Source organism: Gossypium hirsutum, chromosome A13 (genome assembly GCF_007990345.1).
Source record: "Gossypium hirsutum isolate 1008001.06 chromosome A13, Gossypium_hirsutum_v2.1, whole genome shotgun sequence".
NCBI classification, from domain to species: Eukaryota; Viridiplantae; Streptophyta; class Magnoliopsida; order Malvales; family Malvaceae; genus Gossypium; species Gossypium hirsutum.
In genome coordinates, this window is record NC_053436.1 from 104,039,449 (window position 1) to 104,063,837 (window position 24,389).

Sequence of the window (24,389 nt, forward strand, 5' to 3'; positions counted from 1 at the left end):
TAATGTCTTCATTTAACCCTTCTTCGAATCGTTTGCACATTTCAGCTTCTGACTGTACCCATTCTCGAGCATATTTACTTAATCGAACAAATTCTCTTTCATATTCAGATACTGATCTGTTACCCTGTTTCAACTCAAGAAATTCTTTTCTTTTCTGATCGAGAAACCTCTGGCTGATATATTTTTTTTCTAAACTCGGTCTGAAAGAATTCCCATGTAATTTCTTCTTTCGGAACAACTGAAGCTTTAGTATTCCACCAATGGTAAGCCGTGTCTTTTAGCAGTGAGACGACACATTTCAGACATTCTTCTGGTGTACAAGATAATTCTTCCAGAACCCGAGTAGTGTTTTCTAACCAGAATTCAGCCCGTTCAGAATCATCATCAACTGCTGATTGAAATTCTTCGGCCCCATATTTTCAAATTTTATCTACTGGAGCTTTTCCTTTTTTAACAGATTCAGTACCTGCACCCTGTGGGATCTCGGGAACCGGTGAAGGAGCAGGAGGGGGAGCTTGAACTTGCTGCACTACAGGGTTAGTTCTTAAATATTGATTAAACCATTCATTCATCATTTGAAAGAAGGCTGTTTTTTCCTCCTCCCCTCGACCCTCTGTCTCGGGCCTTCTACTGCTAGTTTCTTCTCTTTGTACTGAAGCCGGAGCATGACTCCCAGCTTCCTCAGATTGAGCTCGGTCGGATGACATTACTATAAGAAAAACACATTTTAAATGGTCAGGAGATATCACACTATCAATAATAATTTAAATGGCATGTATAACTAATCTCGTATTTGTTACATCGGTCCTAGAACCGGCTAAACCGTAGCTCTGATACCAATAAATGTAATACCCCTACCCGTATTCATTGCCGGAATAGGGTACGAGGCATTACCGGAGTTTACGAATTAATTTTTTTATATTCAATATAGCCCCTTTATAAATATCTAACATTCCCTGCAATATTAAATCGAGACCAATCCACATCAACCAAATCAATTCAACATATTTTCAAGATAAATTCATGCATATTTATAAGATAACGTCATCACATATCTAAAACCAGGTTTGTTAACCATACTAATGGTTAACTTTACATTCATTTCACGTTAACATTTACTTTGTTAGGTTATACATGCCATTGATTTCCAAAATAAAGTTTCTTTATATACCGAAATCCTAAGGTTGACAGTGTGATGTGTCTCCGACCAAATCCGACCTCCAAGCTCTTAACACTACAAAACAGGGAAAAAGGAAACGGGGTAAGCACTTCGTGCTTAGTAAGCTCATGTAACAAGAATTATACTTACCTAATATTTTCAATACAATACAATACAATAAACATCCATATATCCATTCAATACATTATTACCCTAATATGCACAAACTCAACATTCAAGTTAGTACAATAATTTCCATGTACCAATAATATATACCTTGATTGATGTACTCATCAATACCATGATTTTTATTCCCTTATTATTTTCCATATTTATCCCGTTGAATTTATCGAAATTTCGATGGATTTTCAGAGGTACACTTTTAGTGTACAATTCCGGGTCCGTCAATTCATATTCATGTGCACACATTTCCATTTCAGAGAGCACACTCTCGCAAACCTCAACCTTGCAGCGGGATTACCAGTCCAGGCTAAATCCCCTGCAATATAAACTCATAGAGTATTATCGGGATTACCAGTCCAGGCTAAGTCCCCTGCAACTACAATTACTCTAATGAGCTTGGATCTGAATTACCAGTCCAGGCTAAATTCAGACCCTAATTCGGATTACCCGTCCGGGCTAAATTCATTTTACATGTATTCTTCGGGAGGGCTATATCAAGATAGGATCACCCGTCCGGGCTAGATCCTTTTTACCGTCAATTCCTTTTCAGAGATCCATCGAATTTTCCTTTCATTCAACCGGAATTTCTTCCCATTTTATCAAATATATCAATGTTTCATTAATTTTCATACAATGAACACTCAAATCATATTCACATCAATAACATACAATCTCAAGCATTTAAGAATATAATTCAAGTTACACGAACTTACCTTGATACTTGTTTGTAAACAATAAAAATCTACTAATCCCGAACTTTTTCCTTTCCTCGATCTAGCTTTGTATTTGAATCTTCCGGATCTAAATAAATAAATTTAATTATCAATTTAATACATTTCATATTCATATGCAACATTCTCTATAATTCAACTATTATTTATAGTTCATTCAAAGCTGTCTACTTGAGTTATAGTCACTAAATTATTTATAACTTGAGCTACAGAACTCCAAATTAAGATCCGTTAATTTTCCCTGAAACTAGACTGATATATCTTTTTACCATAAAATTTTTAGAATTTTTGGTTTATCCAATAAGTACAGTTTATTCTTTAAAGTCACCCCTATTCTGCTGTCGACAGTTCTGACCCTTCTTCACTAAAAATTAATTATCTCTTCATAAAGAATTCAAATAATGTTCTCGTTTATTTCTTTTAAAAATAGACTCATTAAATATTCTAGACATATAAATTTAAGCCCATAATTGTTTTTATTCAATTTTTTATGATTTTTCAAAATCAGAACAGGGGAACCCGAATTCATTCTGACCTTGTCTCACAAAATTCATTATATCTTAAAATTTACAAATCTATTGCTTACACTATTTCTTCTATGAGAAACTAGACTCAATAGGCTTTAATTCAATATTTTTTTCATCTTCTAATTCAATTTCTACAATTTATGGTGATTTTTCAAAGTTAGTCTACTACTGCTGTCTAAACTGTTTTTGTGGAAGCTATTTATTACCATTTTCCCCTAAGCTTTTAATAAATGATAATTTCGTCCCTACTCAATTAGCCTCTCAATTGAGCTGATTTTTCTCAATCAACATTTTATTCTATCACCTTAAACTAGTTTAAAACCTTTAGGAATCAGAATTTCAGCAATAGACTTTAATGCCAAGCATTTTCACAATTAGGTCCTAAAAATCAATTTCTATTGAAATTACCTAATAAAATCATCTCATAAACAAATTAAAGCTTTAATTTCATTCTATTTCATCATAAACTTACAGCACTCAACCATGGTGACTTTCAATTTCATCCATGAAATAAAAAAACTAATGAATTTAATAGTAGGACCTAGTTGTAAAAGTCTTAGAAACACAAAAATTACAAGAAAAAGGAAAGGATTAACTCACTTGGTGCAAAAATTATGAAATACCAGCTTATATAACCCTCCTATGGCGTTTTTAGCTGCTGGAATTGAAGAGAAATGAAGAGAAATCTAGATATTTCCTATTTAGTCCTAGTTTTATTTAGTTAATTTTGCAATATTCCAATTTTACCCTTAATTTATCAATTTTTCTGCTGATTTCATACCCTTGCCGTCCAGCCCAAATAAATTTTGGGTCTAATTGCCTTTTAAATCCTTTCTCATTAGACTTTTAAGCTATTTAATCATTCTAGTAACTTTTACACCTATTACAATTTAGTCCTTTTCATTTAATTGACTACCCAAACATTAAAATTTCCTAACGAAATTTTAATACCACATTAATAACATTTCATAAATATTTATAAAATTATTTTTGACTCGGTTTTACGAGATAGAGGTCTCGATACCTTGTTTTTACCCAATTTCTTCAATAATTTCTTTTTCTATCTAATCACTAAATCGGTAAAATTTTTCTATCAATATTTTCATACGATTTTCCTATCATATCAATTTTCATGCAAAAATATTGAAATAAATTTCTCTTTAAATCGGATTTGTGGTTACGAAACCACTGTTCCGATAATTTTGAATTTAGGCCATTATATAACTCGCACCCGAAGTGCTAATATCATGGCTCAAAGCCAACTCAACTTATCATCTAATAGCAAGGCACTAGTATCCAAATCTATTCCTAAAGTTCAACCGAGATTTCACACCTTCCGTTTCTATCATCGAATGCATTCGTAGAGTCGTTTCCACAATTCGAACATTATCCATAATCTCATAATCACATTTTATGCAATACCAAAGCGTTTAACATGCTTTTATAATGAAATTACTGCATATGAACTTACTTCGAGTATGAAAACGGTGAAATAAGTCAATTACTCGATAATCTGGCCTTTCCCTCAATTTAATTCCGGATTACTCTTTTCTTGATCTAAATGCAAGAATTCTTCCTAGCCGAATGAAGAACCCTAGTTCCTCTTGTTCTTCTTTTAATTTCGGTTCAACAAGATGATAATGAATGAAATTTGTGTTTTATTTTACTTATTTTAACATTATTTACAAATTACCATAATTAACCTTAAAAATATTCCATAATTACACCAAATGCCATGCCACTATCATCCACTATCATACTAATGGTCAATTTACCACTTAAAGACCTTAAATTTAAGGTTCTATAGCTATTAAATACCTTTAGCTAATAGAACGAAACTTTTACATTTTATGCGATCTAGTCCTTTTTCTCAAATTGAGCAATTAAACGATAAAATTAGCTTACGAAATTTTCACACATACAAGCTATTATCTGTAATCACTAAAAATAATATTAAAAAAAATTTTGACATCGGATTTGTGGTTCCGAAACTATTGTTCCGGTTTAGCTAAAACCGGACTGTTACATAAAGAACTGAATTTAAATAGAAAAATAGCCATAACCTAATTGGGAAATAATTCCCTTATTATAGTAAACTCCTAAAAAATAAAATAAAATGTTCCTAAAAAATCTCAATTCATTATTTTAAGATTTATCTACTTAAATAATTTAAAAACTAAATTCAACATGTACGACATGTGTAAGCTCAATTGTTTATAGTTTCTTTTTTCTTTAATTTCCATATTTGAATATTTGGAAGGTTGTTAAAGAACCGTATTTTTATACCATATTTGAATATATGTCGATATCGAAACAAGAATACTTCTAGAAAAATAAAAGAAAATTTAATATAATTTTTTCTAATATAATAGAAAAAATGTGGCATAAATTAAAAAAAAAGAAGAAGTTAAACAAGAAGGTGATAAGTAGATGCAGGGTTGCTTGGAGGGTTGAAAGACATGGGCGAAATGGGATTGGTAGGGTTAAAAGATGTAGAATTCTGTGTTGTGGGGGCATTGAGGAAACTAGCGAAACGAGAAACAAATGGATCAGTAAAGGATGAAACAATAGGAAGCGATTATGAACTTTTTTTTTGCAGGTTTTGATAATAACCAAAAGATGGTCGAAGTCCAAGGATAAGAAGAATAATAACTCAGAGAAGAAGCCTATAAGGTGTCCATTGATGAGGATGTTAACACTGCAAAGGTGAATAAGCTGAGCAACTTCTCATGACATTTTCTGTTTGGCAGAAGGCAAACTTTTGCATCCATGGTAAGAAAATATAAAGGGAGAATATCAGAAGTTACGTTATTTTGATTCTTTAATTTTTTCGAAGTATTAATGTTTGACATATTTAGATATGAGTATGATTATATGAAGATATAATCCTCTAAATTTATGAAAAATCTTAGGAAAGAAAAAAACCCTCTGTAAGATACCCATATTGGATACTCACTTGGAGTCTGAATTTGGGTAAGATAGGATATGTTCGGACTTAGGTGTGGTTTCCGATTATGGGTACGTTCAATTTCATCTAAGTTATCTTATGAATTTGAAAGGCATTTGGAGATTCATATCAATATACTCATGTGTCAAATGCGGATATTCAAGTAAAACAAAAAAGAAAATGTTTTCCACATCAGTAGGCAAGCGCATACGCTGTTGACTAGAACCATGGAAACACATTACGTTATTTTAAGAATGTAGGTAGAAATACTATTCCTTTTAACCTAATGAACAAAAACAATTAAATAACAAAATATAATATATTCTTACGTTTTGCTAAGCTTATCTTGAGACTTTAACCATATTAATAAAACAAGAATATAATTTAAAGTTGCTTTTTCAAGGAAAAGTGTGATGGGGTAGGTGTAATTCACTGATTAATGAGTTATCAGTGAAGCCGCCACTTTACATGATCTTATATGTTATCTTTTTTATTTTTGTCTTCTTGTTTGTTGTTGGAATATCCAAAGGTATCCCCAACAACTATTGATTTGTTCTTTGATTCTTTTACATTCTTCGGTGTTTTCTATTTCCATTTTCTCATTACATGTTTGATTGATTCTTCTGTTTCCACAGCTTGGGGGAACAAGTATTTCTTGCCTATTCCTCTGTTATCTGAGCGGGTTTATGCCCTTTATAAACAGTTCAGAAGCTTGCGTTTTGCAATAAGAAAACCTTGTTTTCCTTTGTTAAATTGCGGAAATTTTGAGAATCCTCCATGGAAGACAAATATGCAATCAAGAAAGATGTTACTGAAGTAATGTTTTTTTTCTCAATCATTTAAGTGTTGTTGATATTGCCATTAGTCTTCTGCAACTTGTTTTAATCTCATCGTGGCTTATGCAGTTAATAGGTAACACGCCTATGGTATATCTGAACAATATCGTCGATGGTTGCGGAGCTCGAATTGCTGCCAAGCTTGAGCTGATGGAACCTTGCTCCAGTGTTAAAGACAGGCATAAACTTCATAATTTACATTTGATTTTTACATTCTTCACAGCATCTTGCAAACTGTTACCTGCAGAATAATGCCTTTGTTCACTGTTTATCGATCCCCAGGATTGCATACAGTATGATTAAAGATGCGGAAGATAAGGGCTTGATTACATCCGGGAAGGTATGGTACCGTATTCGAAGATGCTTTGCTCAGTTTAGCTTCCCGGTTAATGCATATGAAGTGATTGTTTGATAACCTAACCAGGATGAAATATAGACCCACGAACAGTTAAAACTTCAGATTGTTTTGGAAGACTATCGTAATATCTTCTGCAGTTTTGCTTCAATTGACTTTTGATCAAATTAGGGCTATTTTCCACATGGAATGGTCCAGACACGGAACATTTAAGCTAACAAATTTCCCGTTTCTTCTGCATATATTGAAATAATATCGGCTATAGAGTGTTCTCATCGACACTACCAGTGGTAATACCGGCATTGCAATGGCTTTCATTGGGGCAGCCAGGGGTTATAAAGTTATTGTCACAATGCCAGCTTATATGAGCATCGAGAGGAGAATCGTTCTTCGAGCTTTTGGAGCTGAGGTACGACTCACAGACCCAGCCAAGGGCTTTAAAGGGTCATTAGACAAGGCTTTGGAGATACTAAAGAACACACGTAATGGTTACATGCTTCGGCAATTTGAAAACCCTTCCAATCCAAAGGTAGTATCTTTGTTGTTATAACATTTCCAGTGTTTCATCAGGTGATGTTTAAAAGAAGTTATGAATTATTTGTTTAAGATTCATTACGAAACCACTGGTCCAGAGATATGGAAAGACTCAGAAGGGAAAGTTGATGTATTAGTTGCTGGCATAGGGACTGGTGGGACAGTAACAGGTGCTGGGAGATTCCTCAAAGAGAAAAACTCAAAGATCAAGGTTTGTTCCCCATTTGAGACCCAAATTCAGACAAGGAGCAAATGTCCTTGTTGTTATGCTAATAAGAACGTATTCTTCTTTTGTCGACATATAGGTATATGGCGTGGAACCCGTTGAAAGTGCAGTCTTAAATGGTGGAAAATCCGGTAAAGTGTCAAGTCACTTTCACCCTTTGTTATGTGATTCGTGCGATATCCAGTACTTAATTATTTCCTTCGTTACATTACCTGTGCTTTGCATGTCAAAGGCTCTCATCTGATCCAAGGAATTGGTGCTGGTATCATCCCTGATGTTTTGGATGTTGGCCTCCTTGATGAAGTTGTCCAGGTAAGTCTCAATAGCATTGCATTCAAATTCGTTTGTCGAAGTTTCTGAATGTTCTTTTTTCCCTCAGAAACAGTTCTAGGAAACATTGCCATTGGTTTTATTTCTGAAAAATCAACAAATTTCGATAATGGTATTCTTTTTCCTTATATGAACTGATTTCATTCGCCATATCGAGCATCAATCATCTGATCCATTGATTATCCTTTATGATGCCGTTGTAGTTTCCTACATACTGTTCAATGAAACTCTGCAATGGCTTTGATTTTTGAAAAATTAAAGAACTTCCATGTCGGTCACAATGATAGAATTCTTTTTCCTCCTAAGAACCCATTTTATTCACCATGGCAAGCATCAATCACCTGACCCATTGTTAATCCTATATGATGCATGGTAGTTTCCTATTCCACATATTTATACTTCTCTTGCTGTTGTAACTTCTTAGATATCCAGTGAAGAAGCCATTGAAACTGCTAAACTGTTAGCCTTGAAAGAAGGCTTGCTGGTATGTTCATAATCATTACTCGATTGTTACAACCGTCTCGACCACTTCTTCTTTTTCTTCATCTGTTTCCTCAAATGAATTGAGCTTGACAGGTTGGTATATCATCTGGTGCTGCAGCAGCAGCTGCAATTAAGTTGGCAAAGAGGCCAGAAAACTCAGGCAAACTCATAGTTGTGAGTTGCATTCCCTTCTTCAAGTTGGTACATATAGCAACAATGGCTATACCAATCGAGCTAAGACTCAATCAGCTTTCCGAACTCAAATTTTAAAATTTATTACATTACTGAAAATTTTTTCCAACTTTTCTTTTTCATACAATTGAATATTTAACTTATTTTGTTCGTGCTCATTATTTTTCTTAAAATGCTTGTATATTTTGACCCTAAATAGTTATGCATCAACGACACTTGAGCTTCCTTGTTTTTATTTTACAGGTAATTTTTCCCAGCGCTGGTGAGCGTTACCTGTCTTCTGCATTGTTTGAATCCTTAAGGCATGAAGCGGAAAACATGGCCATAGATTGATGCCATTATTATCCTAAGAATATGGATTTTAAATTATTATAATTATTAAAAGTTCCTTTTAACTTATATCTCAATTTTTTTGTTGTAATTTAAGTTTTTCAGTATAATTTTTATTTTCTAATCACAAAATAAAAATAACATGAAATCACATAGTTTCATATAATTCTTTTTTTCAGAATACACAGAATAAAATATTGATAAAAGCCATGTAAAAAAGAAAATTTATGTTGCTGGATCAAATTGCACCCAAATTTTAAAAATATTTTACAATTAAATAAAAATAAAAATAATTTTTATTTGGATAATTGAAAATCTTCTTATTTAGATAAGAGTGGTCGGATTGTACAGCCAATCCAATCTGATTTAAGCTAGATTTTCAACAAAATGTTTTTAACTTTTATCGACATCTATATGGTCCAAATACAAATAAAAATAAAAATAAAAATAAAAAATTAATTTTTAATTTTTAATTTTTAATTTAAAATTATAAAACCCACGTTTTCTTATTAAAATATACTTTTTTAAAGATTTTATCATTTATTAAAAAAAATATTACGAAAAATATTTCCGGACCATAGTTTGGCCCAAACCATTAACACCCGGCTATTGGATAGGTTTAGTAGTTTATCGTAATTGTTTTGATGTTTCTAGTACGACGCCGTTTGGACCGGCTTTCCTACAACATCGATAAGCCAGCCACCATGCCACTCTTCTTCTCCCCCACTCTCTTCTTTTGACTTTCAAGTTCAGTTTTTTCGCAGAAGAGTTTTTTTTCTTTTGAAATTTATTAATTTTATTCATTTAATGATCCTTCCTTCACCTAAATCTCTGTTTCTTCATTTCATATCTCTTCCAACATCGAAGGAAAAAAAATAATTAAAAAAAAGCAAACTTCGAGAGGCACTAGAAATTTTCTAGGGTTTAATTAAGCTCTCTCTCTCTCTCTCTCTCTCTCTCTCTCTCTCTCTCTCTCTCTCTCTCTCTTTAACACTGATTATTGTCAAACCGACGTCGATTTCATCTTCGAAGACCGTCTCGGTAAGTTCAAAGATTTAGTCTCCTCACTTCTTTTCTCCTTTTTTTAATAAAAAATTCTATCATTGAATTCGGGCTTTCTCGGCGATCATTTCAAGTTTTCTTATCTCTGCATTTATTTAGTTGACTTTTTTTGTTAGATTTTTCTTTTGTGGAAATTTTGTTTATTTGTATTAATTCATTGATTCTTTTTTATATTAATTTATCTAGTTCGATCATTTTGGTAAAAAAAAATTTGCTTGATTTTTCAATGTGTTATCGTATTTTTAGAAATCGTGTTTGATTAAGATAAGAATTCAAATTCTAGTCGCAGTAGTTACGGTTTTGAGTAGAAATTTGGTTTTGATGAGAGTTTAGTTGTTTGTTGGTTGAATCAGTTTCTGTATAATTTTTTTTAGAAAGTTTTTATTTGTAAAAAAAAATATTAATAATCTGATATATGTAGATAATTTTGGTCTACTTAGTTTATTTTATTTCTTTCATTGACATTTTATTGCAGAATATAGGTTATTCTGACCTACTATATCTAGTTGATATCCAATTATTTACTGGGCAATGACTTATAGGTGCTAAAGTTTTTAATTTTCATTTGAATGATTATCTAGGGCTCACTGCAATGCATCGAGTTGGCAGTGCTGGGAACAATTCCAATTCTAGCCGCCCGCGTAAAGAAAAGAGGCTGACATATGTATTAAATGACTCTGATGACACAAAGGTAAAGTGGTTTGTGTGTGTGTCTTTTTGCTTATAATTATTTTCCTTTAACAATTCCTCTTCCTTGTTATCGGCAATCTCAAGGAATTTGCATATTCATATTCATTTTTTGTTAGTATTCTAAGTATTTATGTTTTTCATTTTAATGCCACATTTATATTATTGGTTTTTCTGCTATTTTAGGTTTATACGTCTTTCCTTTTATGCATTTGTTACTAAAATATAATTTCAAGAGTCTTGTGTTTGCTTTTCATCAAATCTGAGTAGGAAATTTTGATATTTATATTTTTTATGATTAAGTTGGTGGATTTGAAATTTATTTGGGGTTGGAACTTGTAAACTTCCTTCTCCAAGATACAGCTTTGCCAGTCTCATTATTGGCTGCCTTTTATCCTTAGGATTGACCACAATTCACAAGAACATTTTTGTATCTTAGTGGAAGAGGGAAGGTTAGGATGGACCTGGTGTGAGATATAATATTGTTTGAGTAACCCTGGATGTTGTAGGAGTTAAGGATTGCCAGCAAAGGCATTTTAGTGTGTTGTAGATTCTTATCCAAGAAATTTATCATTTGATGATGCCATGTGCCTGTGTAAATTGCTAGAAACATGAAAGTGTATGCTAATCAATAATGTAAAGGGACTGGAAAGGCTACCATGAGACAACACAAATAATCTTATTTATATATGTTATACTAAATTAGAATGGAAATGATTGTTTGTAATTCTCAGTAACTAATTCTTTATAGTATCCATGCATTCATCATTATTCATTAATGTAGGACCATTTTCACTATAAACTTGAATAATTTTGCTTATGCTTTACTTTATATTGTTAATTATGTCATTATCTTGAATTATAAACTAGTCAATCATTTTATCACTTTATTTTGGGTATGGGAACTAGGCTCTGATGTTTCTCTACTTATGTTTTTTCTTCTTCTTTTTTTTTTTTTGCAGCATTCTGCTGGTATAAATTGTTTGGCTGTGCTAAAGTCATCTGTCTCTGATGGGTGCAACTATCTCTTCACTGGAAGCCGTGATGGCACGCTTAAGAGATGGGCACTGGCTGAAGATGCTGCCACTTGCTCTGCTACATTTGAGTCACATGTTGATTGGGTACCTTCTTTTTTGCTTCTTGTTTTTGCTATGAGCAGGACCATCATACTTTAGATGGTATCTTTTTATTGCTAATTTTTTGTTCGGAGCATGTGATAATTTAATTAATTAAATTTTTGGTTTCTTGATGTATTATCAGTATGAATGATTGCTTATTAGCCAACCTGCTCACCCGAAGTAATATCTAGAGCAAGTATTCACTGTGCACTTCAATTACATCAGTAGTCAGTTTGAATGTTGATGGTTCCTTTTTCTTTTTTCCGTTTGTGAATACACCATCCAGTTATCTTATAAAATTTATCTATGTAACTATGTAAATTATGATTGAGAATTTCCTTGTGCAGGTAAATGATACTGTAATTGCTGGTGAAAATACACTTGTTTCATGCTCGTCAGACACCACATTGAAGGTTTGTCATTAATTCGTGTATTAGATTTAGCTTTTCTCTTTTTAACTTATTTTGTCAAATATTTTTTTTGGCCACTACTTTTGTTAAATATTGACATGTGCTCTTTCTTTTTGATACGCCAGATATGGAATTGCTTGTCTGATGGGACTTGTACCAGGACTCTTCGTCAACACTCTGACTATGTTACATGTCTAGCTGCTGCTGAAAGAAATGTAATTCTTATATAAAATTTTCTTTGGATTTTATTAGGTGCATGAGTGAAATGTTCTTGTCGGTGCAATATTGCTATTTAGGTTTCATGTTTGATTTGGCTGCTTAAGTTGTGCATCAAGGCATGTTTTTTAATATTATAGAAGTCATTTTCTGATTCTTTTTTAGTGCCATACATTTTAGGCAAATGTGGTTGCCTCTGGGGGTCTTGGTGGGGAGGTTTTTGTATGGGATATTGAAGCTGCGGTTACTCCACTCTCTAAGTCCAGTGATGTAATGGAAGATGATTTTTCCAATGGTATCAATGGTTCTGCAAATTCATTACCCGTATCCAGTCTGCGACCAATTAGCTCGAATAACAGTATTACTGCTCACACAACTCAGTGTCCTGGATATGTCCCCATCGCTGCCAAAGGCCATAAAGAGTCAGTCTATGCATTGGCAATGAATGATAATGGATCCCTTCTTGTCTCTGGTGGAACTGAGAAGGTAAGTGTTGCTTCTTCTGAATTCAATTTTTATGTAAATAACATGTTTCTCTCCACTTATGACATTTTGCCAGTTGCCAGGGATGGTCTGTTGATAATTTGTTTTACCTAACAATTTCAGTAGCAATTTAATTTCCTGCCACAATTTCTTATAGGTTGTGCGTGTTTGGGACCCAAGAACAGGTTCAAAGACTATGAAGTTAAGAGGGCATACAGATAACGTTAGGGCTCTGCTTCTGGATTCTACTGGCAGGTTGCTACACTGAATTTAGATCTGTAGAGTTAAAAATAGTTTTAGTTTGATTTAGTTGGAAGCCTTACAAATATGGTGCTTAATTTTATTGTTTCTTATCGCGGTCCTATGATGCAAAATATTTTGAGAACAATGAGCGTGGTTGTAGGGTGGAGACTAAATCATTTTATGGCTTCATGTGTGCATGTTCACATTTTTTTTTTAACTGCTACATTGTTTTCTAGTAAAATTGGGTGAATACTTTTTCTTTGAAAATATCAGGGAGTTTTTCGTTATTTGATGGGTTCTTCCCTTGATTGACTTCTAGTGAGTTCTTTTATTTGCTTGTGTGTTCTTCTGCACCGTATTTATTTTACTAGTGAAAAGTTTGACAGACATCTCATATTCTCTCAGGTATTGTTTATCAGGGTCCTCTGATTCTATGATCAGGTATATAATCTGTGCAAGTTTTCACTGTTGTATAACATGCCATTTTCAGCCATAAAGAATCTAAGTCCTTTCCTTTTAAATGGTCATAATTTTATTTTGTAGGCTATGGGACCTTGGTCAGCAGCGTTGTGTGCATTCATATGCTGTGCATACAGATTCTGTTTGGGCACTTGCGAGCACCCCAACATTTACTCATGTTTATAGTGGTGGTAGAGATCTTTCTGTAAGTACATATTCATGCCAAACAGTTTTAGCAGAATCTTTGTCAATTTTGCCAATGTTTTGATGTAGAAGTTGAGAGGAAACCTATGCTGATATAGCACAATTGGCTTATAGTATTTTAGGATTGATTGAGATTAAAGGATCAGAAATTATGATAATAATTAGGGGTTCTAATTATTGGTATCAATTGAGATTGGATGGAACTAATAAAGGATTAGAAAGCAATTCTGGCTTGTGCTGGTAAATGGTAATTTTTGCAGTACTCTTAATAAGTAAATTATGGGTCAAGGATTTAATTTCATGATGAATTTGTGTGAGTGGGATCGGGATTTATTGGAAGTATTCCTGGTTGGTTTGAGATTGAAATCAATGCAAGTAATTAGAGATAAGGAAGAAAAGTGATCTAGGTTCACACCTAAGCACTAGGGCAAGGGTTGGTACAACAGTTGCTGAAGTTCTCATCAGTTGTTGTCTGGTAATATAAAATAGATCGTGCTCATTTGTAGAGTTCTGTAATAATTTTCCTAGAAAGACTGTGATCAGTAGGAAACTCCAAAATTGACTTAAACGACTCCTAAGCGATGGATAAAAACCTAATAAAATAATACAAACTCAAGTAAATATGGTTCCTAGCATCAAATTCTTTAACTTTCAGTTGATTTTGAAACTATCAGCATATCTGTAACTTTCTAGGAAACCCAAAACAGAATATAACTTTGCAAGTTAAACTCAAAGAAATGTAACGTTAAGACTTAATATCTATTCAGCTTAAGTTTCTGAATCATTCTGACAGCAAATGAAGACAATACTTCTAGGTTTCTTCCGCATATGATCTTGACAGTTCTTGACAACCTTGTATGAAACTTCTAATAATTAGCTTTAACTCTCAATTTGCACTTCTAATATTTAGCTTTAACTCTCAACTGGCTCTTACTTTTTATACATACATCAGTTGTATTTGACAGACTTGACAACAAGAGAGAGTCTTTTGCTTTGCACAAAGGAACACCCAGTTTTGCAGTTGGCGTTGCATGATGATAGTATCTGGGTTGCAACGACAGATTCTTCAGTTCATAGATGGCCTGCTGAAGGAAGAAATCCTCAGAAGGTCTTTCAAAGAGGTGGTTCATTCTTGGCTGGAAACTTGTCTTTTTCAAGGGCAAGAGTTTCCTTAGAAGGGTCTACCCCTGTAAGTATAGTTTGTGTGCGACTGTATTATATTTGCTATTGCTTACAGCAATCATCTTGTTTGTCATGAAAATTTTTGTCTCATAAATATCTCTTTTCACCTTTTTCTTAATTTTTATCAAGTATTATTAAATATACAAACTCTGCATTGTAGTAACATTTATTTTCTTTATATTCTTGAATTCTAGGGAATGTTGCGCTGCTCGTTAGTTGTTAACTGGTTCTGTTTCATTTGTTCTTTGCTCACTCAACCCCAAGGAGAAAAGAACAAATATTAGAATTTGTTTTTATTACTCATGATGTGATTTGTTATGGATAACTCTTTGAGGTTTGACTGTATCTGGAATTTGTTTTAGCATCTTCTTCCATCACTTGCCCTTCATTAATGTGCTTCCATTGTTGGTTATTCAGGCTGCTGTTTATAAAGAACCAATCTTTTCCATTCCTGGAACTCCAGCAATAGTTCAGCATGAAATTTTAAATAACAGAAGGCATGTATTGACTAAGGTAAATGTGGTAGTACTTATATTTGTTGTTCCAAAGATTTTGTTTTTGGGATTTTTTTTGCGTATATGATATTTATGCTTCTTGAACAGGATACTGCTGGTTCGGTAAAGCTCTGGGAGATAACCAGGGGTGTTGTGGTCGAGGACTATGGACAGGTGAATGAGAAACTAGAATTTTTTTTCCCTCTTTTTGTCTTTGTTTCTTGAGTACAAGTGGATTGCACTTTGCTTTTCCCTTCCAAGTTTTGTACACATAGACACTTGCATATATTTATCCATTCATTAAATTTCAATGGCCAGGTTTCATTTGACGAGAAAAAGCAGGAGTTGTTTGAGATGGTATGCTACCTACTTATTTAAATTTATATCAGTTAAACACAATGCATCATTTTGTAAGGAATTTGCTTTTTTTATTTTTAAAACCACTAGGTAAGCATTCCAGCATGGTTCACTGTGGATACCCGGCTTGGAAGCTTGTCTGTTCATTTGGACACACCCCAATGCTTTTCTGCGGAGATGTATTCTGTTGATCTAAACATAACTGGGAAGCCTGAGGATGATAAGGTTTTAGACTTATTTTATTGATTTTGACAATCTTAAGACATGCATATCTACAGGAAGTGGTTGAGGAACTCTGTGATTATAATGTGCATCTGGTGTTAACTTGTCTTTGGCAGGTTAATCTAGCTCGTGAAACCCTTAAAGGTCTGTTGGCTCATTGGATGACCAAAAGAAGGCAAAGACTTGGCTCCCAGGCTTCCGCTAATGGAGATGTTTTATCAGGAAAGGATAATACTGCAAGAAGTCTTGCTCATTCAAGAATTGAGGTAGATGGAAATGCTGAAAATGACTCCATGGTCCATCCTCCTTTTGAGTTTTCTATGGTTTCCCCTCCATCAATTATCTCCGAGGGTTCCCAAGGAGGTCCTTGGAGAAAGAAAATTACTGAATTGGATGGAACTGAGGATGAGAAAGACTTCCCTTGGTGGGTTTTGGATTGTGTTTTAAACAATCGGCTACCACCACGAGAAAACACCAAGTAACTTCCGCGGCTCATTAAACTTTCCCTTAATATAATCTTTAAGTAACTAGTTTTCAACGAACTGCATACATTGAACTGTTTATCAGTTGACCTTGTTGATATACTTGTTACACATGGATGAACTTAAGAAGTGTCATTAAATTCATGGTTAACTATGCTTTTTGTTTTCTTGTGCCTTTAGTTCTTACTCTCTGATGTTTTTCTTGTGAAACGTCTGCACTTCTCTTCTTTTGTTTTTTTTTTTTTTGGGGGGGGGGGAAGAGTACCTTCTTTTGCATTTTTGCACACTACTGCTACATTCAGAACCATGGATAATCATGTAGTTTACTTGAGTCTTCTCTCTCTCTCTCTCTCTCTTGATGAAGTTTTACTTTTCATTTATTTCAGGTGCAGCTTCTACCTTCATCCATGCGAAGGTACAGCTGTTCAGATCCTCACACAAGGGAAGTTAAGTGCTCCTCGTATATTGAGAATAAATAAGGTATGCCTGTTTGGTTTTTCCGTAGGACTTTCAAAATCTTTTTTTTTTTTTTTGGCATGGCATGCGATTGTACAAAGTTGCAAATGTTGATTCTATGCTAATTTAGATCACTTGGGTTAATACATTAGAATCTATTTCATGCTTTGGAGCATGGACAGCAAAAGGGCCAAAAGAGTAATGTTCAGTTAATGAAAATGCTATTTTAGCATACATATATTTTGATAGGACCTTTTAACTTTGTTCTAGCCAACACAATATATGAACGAATTAGAATAATCTTCTGTATTAGCTGTTGTTGAGTGCTTGTTTGCTCGTATGTAAGAGCAAGATGCCTTTGTGGCCTTTTAGATTTTATTTTCTTCTCTTTTTAAATTTTGGATACGGAATGCTGATAGGTGTCATATTGGAAAAACATATGTATATCAATGTATATTAATGCAGAACAGTTTGTCCTACACTGTATTTGTACATCAGTATTTTATTTAATTTTCTGGTATAATAATGTACTTTCACTCCGTTATGGTTTATATAGGTTGTTAATTATGTCGTAGAAAAGATGGTGCTTGACAAACCAATTGATACTGGAAATACCGATGGGTCACTTGCTCCTGGACATGGAGGACAATTGCAGCATTCAGCTGTCGTGGATGGTTCTTCTAAATCTGGATTGAAGCCTTGGCCGAAGCCTAGGCCTTCTGTTGAGATTTTATGCAATAATCAGGCAAGTAAACCATATATTAGATGTCATAATGCCTTTGGCTAAGAGCCTTGACCCATTTCTCAAAGCTGTGTGTTTTTTTTCCCATCATTTTCTGGTACCATTAATAAATCGTACTATGCAGTGTTTGAAATCAACAAACTAAAATTATTCATATGAACTTTTTAGTTCAAGTTCGATCATGCTATACTGATCACGTGTTTGATTTGCTACTATATGTTCCAGGTCTTATCTACAGACATGAGCTTAGCCACTGTGCGGGCCTACATATGGAAGAAACCTGAGGATTTGGTACTTAATTATAGAGTGGTTCAAGGCAGGTGATTTTATCAACTTCTGGGAGCAGGTGAGTGGGTTACCTGTGTTGCTTTTAACTAGGGTTGAGAAAATTTTGGTCAGAACTACTTAGCCAATGTCCCGACCAAAACTGTTGTTAGTATCAGTTTTAGTATTAAACCGACCAACTTGATCAAACTATTATAAATTATTATATTTATATATTTTAAAATATTTTATTATACAATAAATATTTTTAATATATTGATATTCTTACCCTGACCCTATTAAACCCACCCAATCCATTACCCAATAAACTCGTTACCAAATTTCCAAAATAACTGAGCAAACTAAGTTGATCTGGTTATTGCCGGTTATCAATATAAAGTTTGGTTGGTTTCAGTTCAAAAGTCTATGGAGTTCGGTTTATTAACATGGAACTACTGTTGGCTTTGTTTGATAGGTGAATAAGACATCATATAGTTTCTCTTTTAGTCTGCACATTGGATATCTGTATGAAGCAATCAACTTAAAAGAACTGTATCCTCTCTTATCTATCAGGCTGCAGTGTCTGTTTCGGGAAATCAAGATGGAAATCTCATACTGTTGTAAAGTGTTGGGAATTGTATTTGTTCGTCAGAGGTTTGCCCATGTCAGAAGCAAATGTTGGATCCCTTATATATTTGGAAAGACAATTGGTTTTCAATGTGGGGGCGTTCTCCGGACTTCAACAAGATGATCGTTGTTAAAGTCGAGCAGATGGTATCATAAAGTTTTGGTCTTTGTGTAGTGCATGCTTTCGCCATACATCCGAGAAAAAGTTGTAGGGTGGAATGCAAGCGGTAGAACGGTTTGTAAACTCCGGGGGACAATTAGCTGAAAGTAAAATTGGGGGAAAAAAGATTAGGCCATATGATGTCGACGAAAGGTCATGTAGATTTGTATTTTGAGGGTGATACAATATCTAGTCATAGAAACTGTTGTTACGAAATTGGTCTTTTTTTTTAATTATTTGTCCTGGAAATAAAAAAGGACTGTTAATTTGTGTTTTTTTTCCTTGTGCATTTGAAATTTAATTTTTTATTTTTAGGAATTTAGTTTCATTGTTTGGATTTAAAAAAATTATTCAGTTTTATAGCAAAGATTAAGAGCCAAAATTGAAACTTGATCATTGTTTGTAATGTAAAATGAAAGTAATGCAAATTTGACAGAATTGGAAAGTTTCGTGTTAGTCTCTAAAACTCTAAAGATATTTAAATTATATATAATCACGTGATATTTTAATAAAAAGTTAATAATACTAACTATTTAGATTTATCAATAATATTATAAAAATATATGGATCGAATTACATCAGAAATTAAAGAGATTACAAATTTAGATATAATAGAAAGACCAAAATTAAAATTTATCCTCTAATATCTAGTGTAAAAGAGAGAGAACAATAGCAATATAGTATAGGTATGTGTTAATTTGGGCCTCCCTTTTATATATAGTTCATAGATTCATGTGTTAATTTGGGCCTCCCTTTTATATATAGTTCATAGATTCATGAATGGATGAATCGGTTCATTCAAAATTGATAGTTTTCAATAAAATTAATAAAATTTAAGTTAAATTAAAAAAATAGTTATTTTTATAAAATAAAAATAAAAGTAACAAGATTTGCCAGTAATAATTGACAAACTATGTATTTTTTTGTTAACTAATTTGGAGGTCCCTTCCATCCCATCTTAATGAAATCTTCCCCATTTGATGTAGTAAACATCATTGTAGGGAGGTCAATATCAAGTTCCTCCATCTCTATAGAAACTTCTTTCATTTCCAAGAAGGCTTCAAGAGATGCCTTTCCATACTAGTAGTAGCTTTTAACATCATCACAGTGTAAACAAGATGTAATACATCATCACTGTGTAAACAAGATGTAATCTCCATCACCAAATATTGCTTCAACACAACTGTATTTAATATCTAACTTATATTCTTAACTGAACTAACTCCATAAATTCGACACCCGAAATAAATATTGGTTTTGTATTATTTTTTTATTTATTTACTTTAATGGTTGAGTGAAGAAGGAATCTAAAGATGTGAAAGGGAATGTTATAGCAATAGCATATAAAAGCAAGCTTTGTGATTATCTTGGGGAGCAACAAATGAAGAATACCCAAACTGGCAAATTATATTTTATTCCTGTTAGTTATGGGACACAGACAGCTACAAACAACGCAATGTCTTAGCACCATTGCCGACCATAAACTTTATTAATTGCCATAACAAAAACATTACTAATGGTAAATTTTCTCTTAGCTTAAAGTATTAAAATATGCCACAAATTTTATGTTTTTGTTTTTAGGAATTTAGTTCATTTATTTTTTAAGATTTTAAAATTAAGGTTTAATTGTTAAAACGGTTAATTTTTTTATTAATTTTATTAAAGTGACATTTAAAAAAAATCATTAATAGCCATGTAATTCAAAAAATAATATTGTAATGAACTTGACTTTAATAAAATAATTTTAACAGTATTAATAATTGAACCTAAATTTTGAAATATGAAAAGTAAAATGATTAATTTTTTAAAAATAAACTTATAAAATGTATATAAACTAATTATCTATTTTATCTTTTTATAATTTTGAAAATTCATTAAGTTCAAAGCTAAGTGAACGGACCCAAGTCAATTTGGGTCAATAGCATTCAAATCTTTATTGAGTCAAATATTGTGTATTTTATCTTTTGAAAAAAAAAAAGGTTACAACTATAATCTAATAAACAATCATCACTAAGTTGATCTTGAATGATTTTCTTTTCAATACCTGTACTCACCAAACCATCTATGATACCTTTAAAATATGTGTTTAGGATATGATTTAAAAAAAAAATTCATTTTTTAAGATTTACTCATAGTAAATTTAGATAATAAAATTAGATTGTTTTTTATATTATTAATATCCGTTTTATGATTTATGTTCGAGGTTTATAGTTGTCTTCTTTTAAGAATATTGTCTCCAAGGTTCAAACCAACATTCTCTCCTTAAAAATTTAATGTACCTTACCATTGCACCTATGAGATAATTAAATTTTGATTAAACTAAAACTATTTAATTTTTGTTTGGTAAGAGATTTATCAAGTTAAAGTGATTCTTTTCTTCTTATTCCCATAAGATAAGGACACCATATTCTGCATTGTGAAGGTCAATTTCATTTCAGAATAGCATAAAACTTTCATATTTTCAGACACATAATGGAAGTCATTGTCCCAAAAATTGAAAAGAATATGATTCTTTACACAGTTTTTTCTTAAAGAAAAATGCTTGGGATTCTTATTGTTTTTAGCATAAGATCCTAACATTGATGATGTTATTTAATCTTTCGTCATTAAATTTAAGATTAAAAATAACACCAAATTTTCCTATACAAAGAGAGCTTCAAACACCAGTTGGTAATTAAGGAACAAGTGCAAAGAGTTTCCTCAGAACAATGGCTGGCTATGGTTATGCATACAGAGGTGGCTACACGACCTACGACGGCGGCGTTGCTCCACGAGGTGGCACCGATGGGTGGAACAAAACAAGCTATAGCTCAGATCATACGTGTCAGCCTGTGTTCATTGATGCAGAAGGGAGGCGGAAGCCGATCACGTCTTACACTGGTCCGCACGGTAGCACCGAGTATTACGTTACAAAAACCGAGATAATCGAGGTTCCATATATGGCCGAATACAAGCAAAGGGCTCCTGTAAGAGTTGAGGTGGTGAGGGACTATGGTGAGGGTAAGCTGATTACTAGGCCCTTAAGTCCCGGGAAACGGCGGGAGAGTTCAAGTCCTGTTCGGTATCATACTGAAGAGAAATGGAATAAGCCTTCTAGCCCCGTTCAGTATGACGTCAAAGAGAAATGGAATAAGCCATCGAGTCCTGTTCGGTATCGTGTTGAAGAGAAATGGAATAAGCCTTCTAGCCCCGTTCAGTATGACGTCGAAGAGAAATGGAATAAGCCATCGAGTCCTGTTCGGTATCGTGTCGAAGAGAAATGGAATAGGCCCTCTAGTCCTGTTCGGTACCATGCCGAAGAGAAATGGACGAACCGGCCTTCAAGTCCGGTTAAGGAACATCCTCAACAAGTTATGGATTTTATTAGCAAAGTTCAAACTCAAGCCAGCCGACCAAACAAGTTCGGTCCTCTCAGCGCAACATATTGGCGCCAGACACCAGCCACGACCACCACAACCGTTGGTGGTCCATGGAACAACCAGAGTCATGGTGGGGGATGGTCCAAAGGACACGAGGCTAACCTTAGCCAACCAACCAACAACATCAACACTGCCGTGGAATACTTAAAGGAAGCTGTTAAACCACCTGCTTCCAGGTTTAATGGATATCCTAACACCATTGACAGCAGGGAAGCTGAAAGAAAATATGGCGGCTTGGCTGTCGGAACGTCGCCAATCGGAAGTTATGGCAGAACCATTGATAGCAGGGAAGCTGCAAGAAAATATGGTGGAACAGCAGTGTGAAAAAGGCAAACTATTTGGGATAAATTTAAGTGTGTTTTAGGATATAATAAGCTTTGGGCTTTAATCCAAGGCTGTGTTAGTTTGTTTACACTTAAGTTTGATGATGATGATGAAGATATTTCAGTGAAGTTAGTGTCTAAAGATGGCCCCTTTTATGTACTACAATAAGCTATCATTTCATGAAATAAATTTATAGATCATATTTTTAGTTAATCAAATTCTAACTTTATTCTGTAAACTTTTTCTTTTAATATTAACAAATCAAAATATATTGACTTTTAACTCAATTGATATGAACATTGTTTTTAATGTAGAAATATATGAGTTGAAGTGTATTGAAACGTATTATCCTCCTATTTATAATGTGACACCCCTAAAGTGACCCTAGTCGGAAAGTGGTTTCGGGACCACGAAACCGAGTCACAAAAATAATTAGATGTTATATTCTGTGCTTATTGTATGTGGAATTTGTATGTGTGAATATTTCGTGCCTTGATTTTTATCAAGGCGGTGTTAATTTATAAGAAAGGACCCATGTGATAAGACTTGATAATGTGATAGGTGAAATTTAAAGTGGCCAAATAATGCATGAGTTATTGACATGAGGGACTTGCATGTCAAATGGACCACTTTTAATTAGTGGCCGGCCATAATGATAGTTGATAGATATTATATGCATTTCATTTTAGCATGATAATAGTTAGTGGCTTTATATTATGGAAGAAAGAATAATTAAAAGAAGAAATGGGTGATAAAAACAAAGGTGGTTCATCCTCACTCTACCATTGCCGTAACTTGAGATTAGAAAGAAAAAAAAAAGAGAACATGCATGTAGTTCATCTTGGAGGCCGAACAAAGGAGAAAGAAAATAAAATTTGTGGCCTTGAAGTTTCGGCCATTTGGAAGCAACAATTCAAGGTGAAATTCAAGTTGTTTGGTTAATTTTTAGTATCATTGAATCCCTTACTTAATTTTCTCTAAAACCCATGAGTTAAAATTTGTTTTGTTGAATAATTGATGTTCAGCCATGAGTTGATGAGCTAAGAAATTTGAGTTTGATGTTAGAATTTAAAAATCAAGTGTTAGATGAATGCCTTTTGTGTTACGATTTTATGTGATTTTTCCTAAATTGTCTATGAATTTTTGGTTGTTGATTTCATGGTAATGGTATATTGAATCCATGAATTGAATTCATGAAAATTTAGTAAGGTTGCATTCGGCAACTTGCTTGGAATTAAGAAATGATGTCTAAGCTTAGGTGATTTCGATGATGATATATATATTCATAAGTATATTTAGCTGATTCGGCTTTGGTATTTGCATAGAAAAAAAATATGTGTGAAGTTAGTTGTTGTGTTTGGTTAAGGTACTATAAATAGCTTATGATTAATTCATCTTTGGTAAGTTTCATGTATGATATGCTATGGCTTTGAGAATGCATTTTATAAATTAGTTCGAAAAGGAGTGAAATAACAATTATATGTTTGACTATGTATTGGATATTTTGGTTTGGTTTGTCAATGCAATGTATGCGCTTAGGTTATGCTTAAATGGTTAGTGGAAGTAAATGATGTAATGTCAACCATAATTTTATATGTTAACAAATATTATGCTATTTGTTATGATTGGTATGAGTTAAAATACGGATGTGTATAGATAAGCAAAAGGATATGTTTAGTATTTAGTTAAAGTAACGAAATTGTACTAAAGAGAGTATTAATGCATGTTTGGTACTTGAGATGATTGAGGTGGTGATCTCGAAGCTAAATGTTATAAGGAATAAGTGTATTTCTTGCTAACCGAATTATAATATAATCGAATGTGGTTTTACACAATAGTGATGTGATAAGTTTAAATTTGGTTCATTAGCTCAAGAACTCAAGGAAACAAAGTCGGATCGTGGAAAAAGGGAAATTGGTCGAATAGTCGGAATTGACGTACATTA

General features: G+C 33.3%; 3 protein-coding genes across 10 annotated transcripts; all 3 read left to right on the plus strand.

Annotated features, from left to right (window-relative positions):
• Window positions 1-5,066: 5,066 nt before the first annotated feature.
• On the plus strand, window positions 5,067-8,902 carry LOC107893216 (bifunctional L-3-cyanoalanine synthase/cysteine synthase D1). 7 transcript variants are annotated; one of them, XM_041085536.1, is made up of 11 exons: window positions 5,078-5,372; window positions 6,183-6,363; window positions 6,453-6,562; window positions 6,666-6,723; window positions 7,004-7,267; window positions 7,346-7,483; window positions 7,578-7,629; window positions 7,731-7,810; window positions 8,253-8,312; window positions 8,405-8,544; window positions 8,747-8,902. In XM_041085536.1, the coding sequence occupies exons 2-11, from the start codon at window positions 6,325-6,327 to the stop codon at window positions 8,748-8,750; spliced, it is 945 nt and encodes a 314-aa protein (XP_040941470.1). In that variant the 5' UTR covers window positions 5,078-5,372; window positions 6,183-6,324; the 3' UTR covers window positions 8,751-8,902. The 7 variants fall into 7 exon arrangements, 6 of the variants coding, with proteins under 6 accessions (XP_040941472.1, XP_040941470.1, XP_040941471.1 ...); XR_005907830.1 differs by having other exon boundaries at window positions 5,079-5,372; window positions 8,430-8,544; XM_016818151.2 differs by having other exon boundaries at window positions 5,080-5,372; window positions 8,405-8,485.
• An 887-nt stretch (window positions 8,903-9,789) lies between these two features.
• LOC107893215 (WD repeat-containing protein 48) lies at window positions 9,790-18,976 on the plus strand. 2 transcript variants are annotated; one of them, XM_016818148.2, is made up of 19 exons: window positions 9,790-9,874; window positions 10,477-10,586; window positions 11,545-11,703; window positions 12,048-12,113; window positions 12,236-12,325; window positions 12,507-12,812; window positions 12,967-13,064; window positions 13,458-13,493; window positions 13,596-13,716; window positions 14,668-14,904; window positions 15,315-15,410; window positions 15,500-15,565; window positions 15,710-15,748; window positions 15,839-15,973; window positions 16,087-16,448; window positions 16,839-16,932; window positions 17,465-17,653; window positions 17,876-17,996; window positions 18,488-18,976. In XM_016818148.2, exons 2-18 carry the CDS (start codon window positions 10,488-10,490, stop codon window positions 17,972-17,974), a joined length of 2,292 nt encoding a protein of 763 aa, XP_016673637.2. In that variant the 5' UTR covers window positions 9,790-9,874; window positions 10,477-10,487; the 3' UTR covers window positions 17,975-17,996; window positions 18,488-18,976. The 2 variants fall into 2 exon arrangements, with proteins under 2 accessions (XP_016673637.2, XP_016673638.2); XM_016818149.2 differs by lacking the exon at window positions 9,790-9,874 and having other exon boundaries at window positions 18,390-18,976.
• A 2,260-nt stretch (window positions 18,977-21,236) lies between these two features.
• On the plus strand, window positions 21,237-22,657 carry LOC107893214 (uncharacterized). Its single transcript, XM_016818147.2, has one exon. The coding sequence runs from the start codon at window positions 21,410-21,412 to the stop codon at window positions 22,442-22,444; it is 1,035 nt and encodes a 344-aa protein (XP_016673636.2). The 5' UTR covers window positions 21,237-21,409; the 3' UTR covers window positions 22,445-22,657.
• Window positions 22,658-24,389: the final 1,732 nt, after the last annotated feature.

What these genes read in the sequence shown, in the direction of transcription:
- LOC107893216 (XM_016818151.2), top strand. Translation starts at nt 6,325, where the DNA reads ATGGAAGACAAATATGCAATCAAGAAAGATGTTACTGAA. An exon ending in GCTTGATTACATCCGGGAAG is followed by an intron (nt 6,724 to 7,003) that starts GTATGGTACCGT and finishes TATCGGCTATAG; the next exon opens with AGTGTTCTCATCGACACTAC. An exon ending in TCCTTGATGAAGTTGTCCAG is followed by an intron (nt 7,811 to 8,252) that starts GTAAGTCTCAAT and finishes GTAACTTCTTAG; the next exon opens with ATATCCAGTGAAGAAGCCAT.
- LOC107893215 (XM_016818148.2), top strand. Translation starts at nt 10,488, where the DNA reads ATGCATCGAGTTGGCAGTGCTGGGAACAATTCCAATTCTAGCCGCCCG. An exon ending in AGCAGGAGTTGTTTGAGATG is followed by an intron (nt 15,749 to 15,838) that starts GTATGCTACCTA and finishes TAAAACCACTAG; the next exon opens with GTAAGCATTCCAGCATGGTT. An exon ending in CCACCACGAGAAAACACCAA is followed by an intron (nt 16,449 to 16,838) that starts GTAACTTCCGCG and finishes CATTTATTTCAG; the next exon opens with GTGCAGCTTCTACCTTCATC.
- LOC107893214 (XM_016818147.2), top strand. Translation starts at nt 21,410, where the DNA reads ATGGCTGGCTATGGTTATGCATACAGAGGTGGCTACACGACCTACGAC.